Source organism: Ananas comosus, linkage group 9, assembly GCF_001540865.1.
Source record: "Ananas comosus cultivar F153 linkage group 9, ASM154086v1, whole genome shotgun sequence".
Classification (NCBI taxonomy): Eukaryota; Viridiplantae; Streptophyta; class Magnoliopsida; order Poales; family Bromeliaceae; genus Ananas; species Ananas comosus.
Window position 1 is genome coordinate 11,442,378 of NC_033629.1, and position 15,896 is coordinate 11,458,273.

Genomic DNA, 15,896 nt, shown 5'->3' on the forward strand with positions numbered 1-15,896 from the left:
ATGATCTATATCACTTGAAGTATCTAGAAATTAAATTTCATGCTTTTCCAATATTGTTCTTTTGTCTATCAAGTGGATGTAAAAATTAACGGCTAAAAATGAATATCCTCTAAAAGGTGATGATAGGAATTTTGTAATCAATATCGAGAGTATAGATCTTGTTCTAAATAGTTTAAAAACTTTTCTAACCAAAATTCAATTGATTTGGATGGCTTTACACCGTTAAACGAGAAAACACTTCAAATCTACCATTAAAATTATAAATTTTGAAACTCTTTGATCATTAGGTTAATGATGTTGAAAAGATTTGAAATTTGGTTTCTAAATAGTTCAAGTGGTATAGATCATGTTCAACGGTGCCGATCGTCGATTTGAAAGCTCCATCATTGAAAACAAATGGGTGGCAACGGAGTTCGTTTACTACCAATAGCATTCCAGCTCAACTCCTATTATATATATATATATTATATTATTACGTATTTATTGTATAATATATTTAAAATATATTTTATTTATAAATATAAATTATAATATATATATATATATATATATATATATATATATATATATATATATATATATATATATATATATATATATATATATATTATGATAATTATTATCTATAAATAATATATAATATATAGAAAAAAAAATACATATAACAGCTTTCTATTTATATATTTTTCTTTCAACCAAACATCCGTAACTAAAAATTATTTTTTTTCTACAAATAAAATACTAAACAGCGTAAAATTTATTTTTCTCTGAAATTTTTTTTACCGAATATTTTTTTATAAATTTACGTGAAATCAAAGGCACTCTAAACAAATAAGAAAAAAGTAAAAGATATTGGTTGCGTTCTTTCTGTCGGGGAAAGAAAATGCCATGAAGTATGCGGTCAGAATTGTCTGCCTTCAATACAAGGCCACGCATCACGACGGCTGTCGCAATCGCTATTTGCTACTTGCCTACTTGCCTAATAAGGACCAGAGCAGCCAGCCAGCAAGCACAAATGCTTTGTTTATGCCTCTAATTTGACTCGCACGAAGATGTTGAAACTTGAAATCAACCAATTATTGCGCCTTTAATTCTTTCCTATTCTGAATAACATCCCACTTGCCATCATCATGACTTTCATAGCACGATATCAACACCCGTGAAAAAAAATATAATATTATTAATATAATAATATATAGTTATTATATATAAAGTATTAATTTTATTAAAATATTATTATACTTTTTATACGGATGAAAAGTTTTATAAAAATCTCAACGTAGTTCATATATTTTAAAGAAAAAAATTATTCATTATACATAATTTATTTATATTATTCAAAAAAAATTTATTTATTTTGGTAAAATATTTATTATTTTATATTATATATGCATAAAAAAATAAAATAATATATATATAATGAGATACGTTATGGATCAGCGTCGAACCCGCATTCATGGCATGTCCGCATCTGACATGAGTCCGACACGGACACATGAGGCTCATAGAAGTGTCGATGAGACATAAGTATCGAGTTCTATAATGGTAAGTAAAACAATCAGCTAACATAAATTTCTCGTTACTTCACTTTCATAGCGTTCAGACGTGCAATTGGATGTAAGAAGATGGATAAGATTGCTATGCTCAGTTACTTTCCTCCAAGGTAAGCAGCTTCAGAATCTCTCGTCCTGTCTGCGCTCCCACAAAACCAAAAAACCACAGCACACTTCAAGCATACAGAAGGCCAGATTCTTGCATGTGAATGGCTTCTTTTCTACTTCCAGGCATACTAATGCTGTTGCTGTTCATCTTCTTCTGCCCTCAACTAACCATATCACTAGAACATAGCAGCAACTTCACAGATCTCACAGCACTGCTGTCCTTCAAGAGCCACATTCAAGATCCCAACGGCATTCTCGACAAGAGCTGGAACTCCAACACCTCCTTTTGCAGCTGGATTGGAGTCTCCTGCAGCTCCCGACGACAGCGAGTGGTCGCGCTACGGCTCGAAGGACTCTCCCTTCAAGGCTCCATCTCTCCTCAACTTGGAAACCTCTCCTTCATGGCCGACCTCGACCTCGGCAACAATTCTCTCACAGGGCCCATCCCTGCTTCCCTCGGCCGCCTTCCCCGCCTCAAATCCCTCATTCTCGAGCACAACCAATTATCCGGACGCATTCCTTCCACCGTATTCAATATGTCCTCTCTAACTCATCTCTCCTTTACCTCGAACAACCTTTCAGGTCCTCTCGTCGCAGATCACAATACTAACTTTACAATTCCACTTCTCGAGTTCTTTTCTGTCGAGTCAAATCAGCTGAATGGAACAGTTCCTCCTGGCTTTCTTCAATGCCAGAATCTGCAACAGCTTTCTCTATCTACCAACTATTTCAGCGGAGGCATACCGACAGAGCTCGCCAAGTTAAACAAACTCAGCATTCTATTCCTCGACACCAACTATCTCATCGGGTCGATCCCGGCATCTTTAGGCAACCTCACATATCTCACTCAGCTCGATCTCCATTCTAACCACTTACAAGGTGAGATTCCCCCAGAATTAGGCGACCTATTAAATCTCCAGTGGCTATGGCTAGGAGGCAACAACCTAACAGGCGAACTACCGGCCTTTGTATCAAACATGTCCATGATCCGTGTTATGGATTTTTCATCCAACAACCTTGCGAAAGTGCCGATTGAATTGGGGAAGAACCTTCCGTTCCTAACCACTATTGGCCTCAGCTGGAACAAAGTGAGCGGCGGGCTCGACTTCATCTACTCTTTATCCAATTGCAGGCAATTGCAGAATATAGACCTCTCGCATAACGAGCTGGAAGGCGTCATTCCAGATTCAATTGCAAATCTCAGTACGAGTGTCATGAAGTTCGCTGTGAATGGAAATCGTATCACAGGAGGGATCCCTGCAGGATTTAACAATTTGAGCAACCTACTTTTCTTGAATTTGCGCTACAACGAGCTGACAGGGACTATACCGCCGGAGATTGCTGAGATAGGAGCGCTACAAGCGCTCTACCTAGGTTACAATACAATCTCAGGTTCGATACCTCCCGAACTCGGACGGCTGAAGAGCTTGAGTGAGCTAAGCCTCGAGAACAATGCACTATCAGGATCCATACCTGACTCAATTGGGAACATTAGTTCCTTGCAGTTCCTATGGCTTCGTGCCAATAAATTGTCGTCGAGTATCCCCCGAAGCTTATGGGGCCTTCCCGCACTCGTGGGGTTGTACCTCGCACAAAATGCTCTCGAAGGTGTAATTCATCCGGATGTGGAGAACATGATGGCCATAACTCAGTTGGATTTATCCTCCAATCGATTGTCAGGTAGCATCCCAGATACTCTTGGACAGCTTCAAATGCTCGCAGCTTTGGATCTGTCTAACAACTTGTTCAATTGCCTTATGCCACAATCTCTCGGTAAATTGATAAGCATCGAATATTTGGACCTCTCACACAATGAATTTTCCGGGGCCATACCAAATTCCTTAGCTGATCTCCGCCACCTTGCCACCTTGAACCTTTCTTTCAACAAGTTAGAGGGGCCGATCCCAAGCGGTGGCGTGTTCTCCAATATTTCTTTCCAATCTTTAATGGGGAACGCGGCGTTGTGTGGATTGTCAAAACTTGGGTTCTCGCCTTGCGTCATCAAATCTACTAATTTTCATTCAAGTGCTAAATTACATAAGCTCAAAATCATCCTCCCAACTATTGCTTTGTCAATAATGCTCTTCTCTTGCTTTTTTATCCTTTATTGGCGAAAGGGCAGAAAGGTCGTTTCTTCCCCCAAGATCCCACATCTACATGAATATAGCTTGATTCCGTACCATGAGCTTGCTCGTGCCACCGATGGTTTCAGCGAGTCCAATTTTCTGGGTACGGGAAGCTCTGGCTCAGTATACCGAGGACGCCTAGATGATGGATTGCTCGTTGCTGTAAAGGTGCTAGATCTAGAAAATAAAACGTCTCTGAGGAGCTTCGAATCAGAATGCCGTGCGCTGGGCATGATCAGGCACCGAAACCTGGTCAGAATAATCAGCACCTGCTCCAACTTAGACTTTAAGGCATTAGTACTCCAGTACATGCCCAATGGGAGCCTCGAAAGATGGCTATATTCTTCTCCTGAATGCTGTTTGACACTTCTTCAGAGGATAAACATCGTATTAGATGTGGCGCTTGCGCTGGAGTACCTCCACCACCAGCTTGATCAAGTTGTGGTGCATTGTGATGTAAAGCCTAGTAATATACTATTAGACGAAGAAATGAATGCGCGTCTGAGCGACTTCGGCATAGCAAAACTACTGGCCTCTGATAGCAAATCACTAGTGTCAGCAAGCATAGCAGGCACCTTCGGGTACATGCCCCCAGGTAAAGTTAGTTGATCACTATTTTGTAAACTTCTGACATGCTTCCTTGCCTAAAAGACTAATCTGATATACGTGTCAGAGTACGGAACGACTGGAAGAGTTTCAAGGAGAGGAGATGTCTACAGCTACGGGATACTGCTGCTAGAAATTTTTACAAGAAAAAAGCCCACAGATCTGATGTTTGCAGGGGAATTAAACTTGCGACGTTGGGTATTTGATGCATATTCCACCAGACTATTTGATGTACTTGATGCTAACCTCCTCGGAGATCCGCTTGTTGGTGACGAAAGAACTCTGGAAGATCACTCAGCAAGAAGTCGATGCCTATTGTCTATTATCGAACTAGCTTTACAATGCTCAACAGATTCACCGAAGGAACGGATTTCAATGAAGGACGCTGTCGCTAAAATGCAGAAGATAAAAATGGAGTACTTGCGAAAGCTGCCCAACAATTGATGCGCGCTGTCGAGACTTCACCTGCTTCTTGTTTGCTTTTCTCCTTAAGGGAGAGTTCACTCTGCTTCTTTCAAGTAATAACAAAACTAGGCAATCTCAACAACCTATTATCCAATGTGCAGTTGTAACTCATCAATGTAATAGACTAAGCTGTTGGTAGACAAGTTGGTGTTCTATTTGACAGTTAATAATTTTAATTCTTATAATAATTTTAACATACAAGCTATAAAAAATAAGAAAAAAAAGCAGAAAAAACTCTGAAATATAATAAGAGGGGTGCAGATTGTCTCTTCCTTTCAATGGTTGGTTTCTTATGCAACTTTTGCTGTTGGAGATATTCTCTCTCAAAAATTCTAAGTCAATTGACTTTAAAAGGAGAAAAATAAAATATAATATAATTTAATAAAATAATGTATAAAGATATCCTAGACTTTTAATTTCGACAATTAGACTTTCTGAATTTTCTTAAATGGTTTAATAGACTCTTCTTCTCAGGAAAAGTACCAATCGTAACAGCTTTTTTTATTGCAAATCTTGTATATAATTTTATATAACTTAAAAAAATACAAAGAAAATTTTTTTTTCCTCTCTTCTAATTATGATAATTAAGGATTATAATTGAATAATAGAGTGAATCTATCTTCAGTTTTTGTTATTTTCTNTCAATTATAATCCTTAATTTCGACAATTAGACTTTCTGAATTTTCTTAAATGGTTTAATAGACTCTTCTTCTCAGGAAAAGTACCAATCGTAACAATTTATAATATTACAAAAAAATACAAAGAAAATTTTTTTTTCCTCTCTTCTAATTATGATAATTAAGGATTATAATTGAATAATAGAGTGAATCTATCTTCAGTTTTTGTTATTTTCTTTATGTGTTAAAATAAAAGAAATTAATTTTTTTGTGTTTAATTTTTTGTAATATTATATGCATAACATTATATGCAATCTAAGCAACCAAAATAACTGTGTAACTAGTACTTCAATTGAGGAAAGGGAACTTATTTAGCTATTTAACAAATTTTTAAAAATTTAGTTACCTGAATTAAAAGTTTTTAAGTGCCCATTTGCAAAAAGATAAAGCTCAGGAGGTCTTTGCACATTTTTTCCAAAAACAAAAAAAAAAAAAACAAAATCCGTGTCCATACTCCATAGACTATGGCGACACGCACCCTCAATTATGGACCATTTTGAAACGGTCTCCAAAATTTTATTTTCGCTATAACACCCCTCAAATTTTAAATAATTTTAAATTTTCTTTGCGATAGATAAATTCACTTTAATATATTTTAGTTTTAACTTTGTCATTAATTTAATGAAAAAAAATTGACGAAAAGAAAAAAAATGAAACCATAGGATACTAAATTGATACACCTTAAACCACAGGATACTAAAATGAGAATGTGCAAAACCATAGGGATGATATTGAAAGTTTACCTTTTATTCAATTCATCCACAATGGTAGTTGAATTGCAAGGTGGATTTTGTTAAATTCATAAGCAATTCCGTTCAAATTCAATATCATTAATAATATTTAATAAGTACAACTATAATAATTAACAAGTAACAACTAATAAAACTATTAAACTTAATAAAGTCCTTAATTTACATAACCTGAATAATTCAAATAAAAAATTAAAATTGCAACTGTGACATAAAAGACCAAAAAGCATCATCATATCTACCAACCCTAAATTTTCTCCTCTTTTTTTGCCTTTATCCCCAACTGTATACTTCTCTATTTTTCCCTCATGGCTTACAATATATAATTGCATGAAATGAATCAACATCTAGATTTTCGAATTTTAAATTGGACCTCGAATTTTAACTATCATCTTTGAATATCATTAACACAATGCAAATGGATCAATGTTAAAAATGGTTTATAACAACTTCAAACTATCCAAAGGAAAACACATGACATGATTTAATTTGAGTCCTAAAAGGAAAAAAAAATTAAGGGTCATGTAACACATATAAGTATGCTCAATGCGGATATAAATGTACAATCTAAAACATCCAAGGAAAAAATATATATATATTTCAATGATTCAAATTCACGATGCTCAAATTAAACTTAAGCAACCTCACTATTGCGCCAAGAGCCATTCACGAGCCACCCTCGATTTGTTTTTACCTTTTGACAGATGCGGCCAAAACCATCGTTCCAGTATACTTGCTGCATAATAAAAACAAGAAGGAATTTTTACTTGATTAATCCAAGAATAGATGTAACCAAACAAATAAGACAAAGCAAAAGATATTAGTTGCACTATCTTTTAGGGAAAGAATATGCCAAATTAAATATGAGGTCATTCAATAAAAGGCCACACATCACATGCACTTTTGCAATCATTAATTATCACATGGACCACAAACTAGCAAGCACAAATGATTTGTTTATGCCTCTATTTTGACTTGCATGAAGGTGTTACAATCAATCAGTTGTCACGCTTTTAATTCTTTCCAATTTTCAATATCGTCCCTTCTGTTATGTTGACTTCCATTGCATAATGAGAAGTAAGCAATTAATATCAAAATTTCTCATGTACTTGAATTTCGGCGTGTTCAGATGTGCAATTGGGCGTAAGAAAATGCATAAAATTGTCGTGTTCAGGATGGACAAATATTTAATTTTCATCAAGAATAAACAATTTCGGAATCTCTCCTCAGTCTGCTCCTATAAATATCCAGAAACCACAGCACATTTCAAGCATACAGAAGGCCAGATTCTTCTGAGTAAATGGCTGCTTTTCTGTTTCCAGGCATGCTAATGGTATTACTATTCATCTTCTTCTACCCTCAACTAACCATATCACTAGAACTAAGCAACTTTACAGATCACACAGCACTGCTGTCCTTCAAGAGCCACATTCAAGATCCCAACAGCATTCTTGACAAAAGCTGGAACTCCAATACCTCCTTTTGCAACTGGATTGGAGTCTCCTGCAGCTCCCGAAGACAGCGAGTGGTCGCACTACGGCTCGAAGGACTCTCTCTTCAAGGCACCATCTCTCCTCAACTTGGAAACCTCTCCTTCATGGCCTACCTCGACCTCGGCAACAATTCTCTCACAGGGCCCATCCCCGATTCCCTTGGTCGCCTTCCCCGCCTCAAATCCCTCATTCTCAAGCACAACCAATTATCTGGACGCATTCCTTCCAGCATCTTCAATATGTCATCTCTAACTCAGCTCTCCTTTGGCTGGAACAACCTTTCAGGTGCTCTCCTCACAGATCACAGAAGTAACTTTACTATTCCACATCTTCAATACTTCTCTGTTGAGTCAAATCAGCTCAGTGGTGCAATTCCCTCCGGCTTTCTTCAATGCCAAAATCTGCAAGTACTTTCTCTATCCACCAACTATTTTAGCGGAAGCATACCAACAGAGCTCACCAACTTGCAAAAACTAAGTATTCTATATCTTGACACAAACTATCTCATAGGGTCAATCCCACCATCTTTAGGCAACCTTACGTATCTCACCCAGCTTGATCTCAGTTCCAACCACTTACAAGGTGAGATTCCCCCAGAAGTAGGTGACCTATTAAATCTCCAGTGGCTAACGCTAGGAGAAAACACCCTAACAGGCGAACTACCGGCCTCATTATCAAACATTTCCATGATCAGAGTTATGGATTTTTCAATCAACAACCTCACTGGGCGAGTGCCGATTGAACTGGGGAAGAACCTTCCGTTCCTAACCACTATTGGACTCAGCTGGAACAAAGTAAGCGGTGGACTCGACTTCATCAACTCTTTATCCAACTGCAAGCAATTGCAGAATATATACCTCTTGCATAATGAGCTGGAAGGCGTCATTCCAGATTCAATTGCAAATCTCAGCACGAGTGTCACGAAGTTCAGTATTCGTGGAAATCGTATCGCAGGAGGGATCCCTGCAGGATTTAGTAATTTAACTAACCTAATTTTCTTGAATTTGCACAGCAATGAACTGACAGGAAATATACCACCTGAGATTGCTAAGATAGGATCGCTACAAGAACTCTACCTAGGTTACAATAAACTCACAGGTTCAATACCTCCTGAACTCGGACAGCTGAAGAGCTTGAATCAGTTAAGCCTCGAGGGCAATGCACTATCAGGTACCTGACTCAATTGGGAACATTAGTGCCATGCAGTTCCTATGGCTTCATACCAATAAATTATCATCAAGTATCCCCCAAAGCCTATGGAGCCTTCGCGGACTTGTGGGGCTGTATCTCTCACAAAATGCTCTGGAAGGTATAATTCATCCAGATGTAGGAAACTTGATGAACATAAACCAGTTGAATTTATCCGCCAATCTGCTGTCAGGTAGCATCCCAGATACTCTTGGACAGCTTCAAATGCTTGAGGCTTTGACTCTGTCTAATAACTTGTTCAATGGTCTTATTCCACAATCTCTCGGTAAATTAGTAAACATCCAATATTTGGACCTCTCACACAATGAATTTTCTGGGCCTATACCAAATTCCTTAGCTGATCTCCACCATCTTGCTAACTTGAACATCTCTTTCAACAAGTTAGAGGGGCAGATCCCAAGTGGTGGGGTGTTCTCTAATATTACCTTTCAATCTTTAATGGGGAATGTGGCATTGTGTGGGGCGTCAAAACTTGGGTTCTCGCCTTGCATCATCAAATCTACTAATTTTCATTCAAGTGCTAAATTACATAAGCTCAAAATCATCCTCCCAACCATTGCTTTGTCAATATTGCTCTTCTCTTGCTTTTTTATCCTTTATTGGCGAAAGGGCAGAAAGGTCATTTCTTCCTCCAAGATCCCACATTTACATGAATATAGCTTGATTCCGTACCATGAGCTTGCTCGTGCCACTGATGGTTTCAGCGAGTCCAATTTTCTGGGTAGGGGAAGCTCTGGCTCAGTGTACCGAGGATGCCTAGATGATGGACTACTCATTGCTGTAAAGGTGCTAAATCTAGAAAATAAAAGGTCTTTGAGGAGCTTCGAATTAGAATGCTGTACACTGGGCATGATCAGGCACCGAAACCTTGTTAAAATAATTAGCACTTGCTCCAACTTAGATTTTAAAGCATTAGTACTCCAATACATGCCCAATGGGAGCCTCGAAAGATGGTTATATTCTCCTGAATATTGCTTGACTCTTCTTCAGAGAATAAACATCGCATTAGATGTGGCACATGCGCTAGAATATCTCCACCACCAGCTTCATCAAGTTGTAGTGCATTGTGACATAAAGCCTAGTAATATACTATTGGATGAAGAAATGAATGCACGTTTGAGTGACTTCGGCATTTCAAAACTACTGGCCTCTGATAGCAAATCACTAGTGTCAGCAAGCATAGCAGGCACCTTCGGGTACATGCCGCCAGGTAAAATTCATCTTTATTTTATAAACTATTTATATACTTCCTTGTCGAAAAGACTAATCTGATTATGTGACAGAATACGGATCATCGGGAGAAGTTTCAACAAGAGGAGATGTGTACAGCTACGGGATAGTGTTGCTAGAAACTTTTACAAGAAAGAAACCCACTGATCTAATGTTTGATGGGGAATCAAACTTGAGGCACTGGGTACTTGATGCATATCCCACCAGACTATTTGATGTACTTGATGCTAACCTCCTCGGAGATACGCTTGGTGATGAAGGAACTCTGGAAGATCACTCAGCAAGAAATCGATGCCTATTGTCTATTATCGAACTAGCTTTACAATGCTCAAGGGATTCACCCAAGGAACGGATTTTAATGAAGGATGTTGTCGCTAAAATGCGGAAGATAAAACTCGAATATTTCCAAAAGATGCCCAACAATTGATGTGCGATTATAACTCATCGATGTAATAGCTTAAGCTGTTGGTAAACAAGTTAATATTCTGTTCGACAGCTAATAATTTCTTATCTTTTTGTGTCCTCCAATCAAATTTTAGCAAAAGTAAGCAATCTGTCTACATCGTGCAGGTTTATGATGGCTAGAATTTCCTATGACTGTTCTAGTAATTTAGAACATATTCTTCTAGAAACAACAAATGTATGATAAGCATGATCTTTGACCAGCAAGCACATTCACTTGATATGCAACAAATGAGACTAAAAATCAAGTAGCTCTTTGCTTATTTACAAACAAAAGTTAAAGACAACACAGTTAATCAAAATCGGGCTATAATCTGTCCTTTTTCAATACGATTTTACGTCGTAGGAATTCTTCTGGAGGACTAATTTTGTGTCGTCTGAACCAAACCAGCAAAAGTTAGATTGGTCAGTATTGCTTAGACGTGCATAGAGCATTTTTGGACCTCATTTGAGTTATTACTGAAAGCTTTAACAAACAGTCCCCCTTACAAAAGGTTTCTTCCTGCTTGTCCTTTTTGTCGTGTTACTGTGATACAGACCATGTTTCTAAAATCCTACGATTAAATTTTGACCTAGATTGATGGCACAAAGGCTTCGAATAATTTACACTGCCGCAATATAGGGCTGAAGAAAGACTTCTGCAGCAATAATAGCTTCTTGCAGCAGTAAGCAAATCAAGACAGCAACTATAAAAGCTACAAGGCAATCAAGGCTGAAGAAAGTTGCATGGATCCCACGTCAGAAAGAGAGAAGAAAAACATAAGTTACCAACTTATTGACTTTCCTAAAAGACTACAGCCCAAACAAAACTATAACAACGTAAAGAGAGTAAATTGGAATTATATAGGAGCCGATTACAACTGGAAGTACATTCCTAAACAAGACTGGGGACTGGCTGTCAAGCAACAACACTTTCGAACACTAAATCTTTGCAGTTACCATGCCCATGCCATAAAGTGCCGGCTAAGGCTCAAAACATCCCCATGGCTTGGAGCTTGAATCCTTGGTCCAAACCAATTGCCATATCAGTAATCATGTGGTGGAGCACCGCATCTTTAGTAGTTAACTTGCCTGTGATGTGCAGTATGTAAGAAGCAAGTCCTTTTCAACATGCAATGTAATGACTCGTTCAACTCGCGGACCATACAAAATGAAGCCTAAGCTAATATAGAAGCATTCGAATTGTTTTCTAGAACATTGCACTATTCTGTCATTATCAGGAAATAAAAATGCTAAGAGAGGAAATGCAGCAAATTTCTGAAAGAAGTATCTAATACACACGAATTAAGATGATGCAAAATGAGTATTATGTAATTCACTATATCAAAGAGTAGAGTTAGACTACAGAAAACTAATTGAAGTCATGCCTCGGATGGCTGATTTGTGTGCATACCATTTATTTGAGATGCAAATGTATCAGAAGCCTTAGAACTATTATGTTTCAACTAATGTCCTGGTCTTCAAGGCAGCTTCAGCTTTCACTTTTTCCGGTACAAAATCTGAAAAAGATGAAATTTCACAAAGATGAGTATATACATTTCTAAAAGCATAGCGTATACCATGTATTGTATTTTCCCAACTGATTTTACCTGAGAGGAACTCATATCTTGTCCGACTGGATACAGTTGATGCTGAAGAATCAGAAGAAAGTGCAAAGTCAAATAAATGATAGAGGATGATAAAACTCCATTTAATTTACGAAAAAACTAATAAGAAATAACTAAGGAAAATGAGTAGAAATGCACTCTAATTACATCGTTTCTGCTTAATGGAACCGGGAAGAGAAACTTATTCATATAAAAGAATTATTACTCTTGGCAATGCAACTAAGGCAGGACATATATGTCGCACAGGGAACACTTCCATTCTCTCAAGCAACTATACAACTATCTTGCTTTCAGTACTGACAGTCAGTACATATGTAAAGCCTTAAAGGAGTAAATAGAATGCCTACGGTAGTTTGGTCGAATGTGATTATACTAGCGTTCTTAATAATAGAATAATAGAGGGTATGCATAGACTTATATTCAAATGAAAAATGGTTTGGTGTCATTTTGGACAAGAAAAAAAATCTCATTTTCAAAAAGGAAAAAAAAAAATCTCATTTATGCTTCTTGTCATAGCAGAAATTCTAAACTTTCCAGTTTTCTTATAGGTTTACAAACGGTGGCCACCGTTCAAAGCGAAAGCAGAAGCTAGGCCATAAGTGCATTCAAACCCAAAAGAAATTACTGACTGCGACAACGCAATCTATTGGAGGTTGATCAGGTAAAAATAAGCTGAATGGAAAACATGAGGAGCACTATTCTTTCTTCTCATCTCTATTGTGATAGTGCTTATTGCATGTTATGTAAGATATAAGAAGAGTATAACTCCAAGTGGTCCGTGGTTCTATGAAGCAGTGGTTTGACCTTATATGCACCCTTAGAGATCCTACTAGAGATTAAGCGCTAGAAAATTACTGTTGCGGATATCGTGGTAATTCTCTAGAAAACAGACACCAACAAATGCCACAGAAAACACTAATTTCATGTGTTTGATTTCAAAACAAGTGACATGGCCTAGACCAAGACATAGTCCATAACCAAGTGGCGAACATACGCAATTACCACTGAATGGAGGTTCAAATTTAAATTATATCTTCACCCACACAGAATAAGGAACCACTTTCGTGGTTCAAATAGATCATTAAAGTTGTTTGCAATATTTTAGCAATCTACAAATGTATACGATGCACGAAGATACAAGAGTTGATATTATATTATGATTTGAAATCTTATTCATCTCAAATTAAGTTCTCTCTCTCATAATTTATTATCTACTAACCTTTATATTTTCTACCATTTATTCACATTTATTTACATAATTTGAGCATACAATTTCTTGCCGCTTTTGATGAGAATGGGCTGTTATATTTGGAAGTGTTAGGAAAACTTAATTATGAGAATCAAAAAAATAGGGATAATATCTAATATACCCCTCAAACTTCTGAAATATTCAATACACTCCACCTTTTTTTTTGTTTCAAATATATCCCTAAAAAATAACCCTGTTGTTAATACCCGTTATGTTATCTTGGGTTAAACCCAGATTAAATTTCTACCAGAGTTAAAAAGAAGTCAAAATACCTCTTTTGCCCCTAACTTAAGGAAAAATAAGAAAAGTTGGTGACGGATTGACGGTAGAAGGGTATATTTAAAATGGCAAAATAGTAATTTCATAGAGATAACGGCTGTTTCTAACAGCTCACTAACAGAATTTAACTCTAGGGATATATTTGAAATAACTTAGAATGTTAAATGATATTTTTAATATTAGCCTTTTAAGAGGGATAAATAAGAAAGTCGGAAACTTTTCAGTGATATATAAGCAATTGCCCCAAAAAAATAATGGCACTGCTCCTTCCACTTCTCCCTACCAAGCACTCCATCCTTCCTTTTTTTAAACTCAATTTATTCTACCCCTTAATATTACACATAAATAGTACGGTTCTTACATGTTTCCTAAAGCGTCAAAGTTCTCATTTTCCTCCTAAACTTCGCGCCACCAAAGCTGTTGTACAGTTCGAACCATAGGCCACACTTATCATTCTCATTCTACTTTATCGGATTTTTTTTTTTTTTTGATATTGCCCGGAGGCCCCAAGAATCAACAAACCACTCATACCCAGTATCGAATTCGTGCATGAATGCTTCACCGTGGGTGCCTTACCCACATGGGTAGCAATCGATTTGCTTTGTCCAAATTAAACCATATATTGTTTACTGCCTTATAACATGATCTACATACTTTGTTTTTTACCAAATTCCATTGAAAGTACTATTTTCACAACACCATTAGCCCGTAAATCCGCTGTTAATGACAACATCTTACTAGCTTTCTTCTTCAAGTAGACTTATTATATAAGTCGAATCAAAAAATAAGATTCATATTAATGGAAACATATTTAAATAAACAACATAAAACATAGTATCGCAGCCTATATCATGTGCATGGAATAAGCGAGTTTAGAAATCCACGTAAACGGAAAAAACACAAGACTTCATAAAGAAGTAGCAACATCAACACAAACACCCAGCAGTGCACAAAACTCCACATTGCAGCTCATATGCCAAAAATAACAACTTGTGGTTCAGTTACAAGATCAAAATAAAATTAAAATCTTTTGAAAAGAATGATAGAGAGCAACTTACAGAGATGCCTATAGCTGATCGATTTCTTGCGGTCCTTCACCGCACTTTGATATACGCCCTCCACAAACCTCTCCAAGAACATCTCCTGCGATTACATTCATATTAACAACGGAGAACAGAGAGAGAGAGAGAGAGAGAGAGAGAGAGAGAGAGAGAGAGAGTATACAGAGGCTTTGTTGATGAGGAATACGGCGTCGGGGGTGGTGCGGGCGCCGGAGGCGCCCTCGCTCCGGATGAGGCGCCACAGCCGGCTCATCGGGAACTTGCAATCGGCGGAGGGCGGCGATAACGGCGACCACGCCGCCGATGATCCGTCGCCGTCGTCGTCGCCGGCGCCGTCGATCTCCGCGTTTATCTCCCTCATCGTCCTCCTCTTCTTCCTCTTCTTCTCGGTCGTCGCCTCTTCCTCCCCCACCTCCTTCGTCTTCTTCGTCCTTCTCGTCTTGTACATCGCGGGGTCGGCGGAACCCGCCGGGAGAGCAAGGATGGGACCTTCGGGGGGCGGAGGCGGCGGCGCCGCCGCACCCCCCGCCGCCGCCGCGGCTTTGGCTCCGCTCGCCTTCGTTTCTTCTCCTTGGATGGATCCTGTTGTTGGCCCCATCGCCGTTCTCCGGTGGGTTTGGTGCCCTTCTCCTCGGCCGCCGCCGCGCCGCCGCCGGGGAAAGAGAGAGTGATCGGAGATGAGGGTTTTGGGGGGAGGAGTAGGGGGATTTGGTGAAGAGTGTTCTCCGATGAGCGACCGTTTGTTTTTTTTTTTTTTTTTTTTTATTCTTTCAAAAGGGTAACGCTGCTAATGGGTTTGCGGGTCGAAACGGTCTTAAAGAGTAAACCCTCACACCCGATTAATTGGCTAGCCCCAAACTCTAGGGTTCTCACTTCTCCATAATTAAAACTTAAATTTTTCAAAATTTAACATTGAAACAGTTTAAAACGCAACAGTTTCAAACGTAGTCCTTTAAAATTTTAAAATTTTTGTAGATATACTTTTAAAATCAAAAGTATCATCTATACTCCTTTTAGTATCC

At 38.0% G+C, this 15,896-nt stretch overlaps 3 protein-coding genes across 4 annotated transcripts; 2 read left to right on the top strand and 1 right to left on the bottom strand.

Annotated features, from left to right (window-relative positions):
- LOC109715439 (putative receptor-like protein kinase At3g47110) lies at window positions 1,567-5,054 on the top strand. The gene is made up of 2 exons (XM_020240429.1): window positions 1,567-4,382; window positions 4,461-5,054. The coding sequence occupies exons 1-2, from the start codon at window positions 1,763-1,765 to the stop codon at window positions 4,835-4,837; spliced, it is 2,997 nt and encodes a 998-aa protein (XP_020096018.1). The 5' UTR covers window positions 1,567-1,762; the 3' UTR covers window positions 4,838-5,054.
- LOC109715440 lies at window positions 6,765-15,625 on the bottom strand. Of its 2 annotated transcripts, none has more exons than XM_020240431.1 (5): window positions 15,038-15,625; window positions 14,872-14,956; window positions 12,268-12,309; window positions 12,072-12,177; window positions 6,765-7,020 (listed from the first exon to the last, which is right to left on the bottom strand). In XM_020240431.1, exons 1-4 carry the CDS (start codon window positions 15,470-15,472, stop codon window positions 12,113-12,115), a joined length of 627 nt encoding a protein of 208 aa, XP_020096020.1. In that variant the 5' UTR covers window positions 15,473-15,625; the 3' UTR covers window positions 6,765-7,020; window positions 12,072-12,112. The 2 variants fall into 2 exon arrangements, with proteins under 2 accessions (XP_020096020.1, XP_020096019.1); XM_020240430.1 differs by lacking the exon at window positions 6,765-7,020 and adding an exon at window positions 11,392-11,749.
- On the top strand, window positions 7,453-10,882 carry LOC109715441 (probable LRR receptor-like serine/threonine-protein kinase At3g47570). The gene is given in 3 exon segments (XM_020240432.1): window positions 7,453-8,953; window positions 8,955-10,196; window positions 10,270-10,882. Coding segments are annotated over 3 exon segments (2,985 nt in total). The 5' UTR covers window positions 7,453-7,584; the 3' UTR covers window positions 10,644-10,882.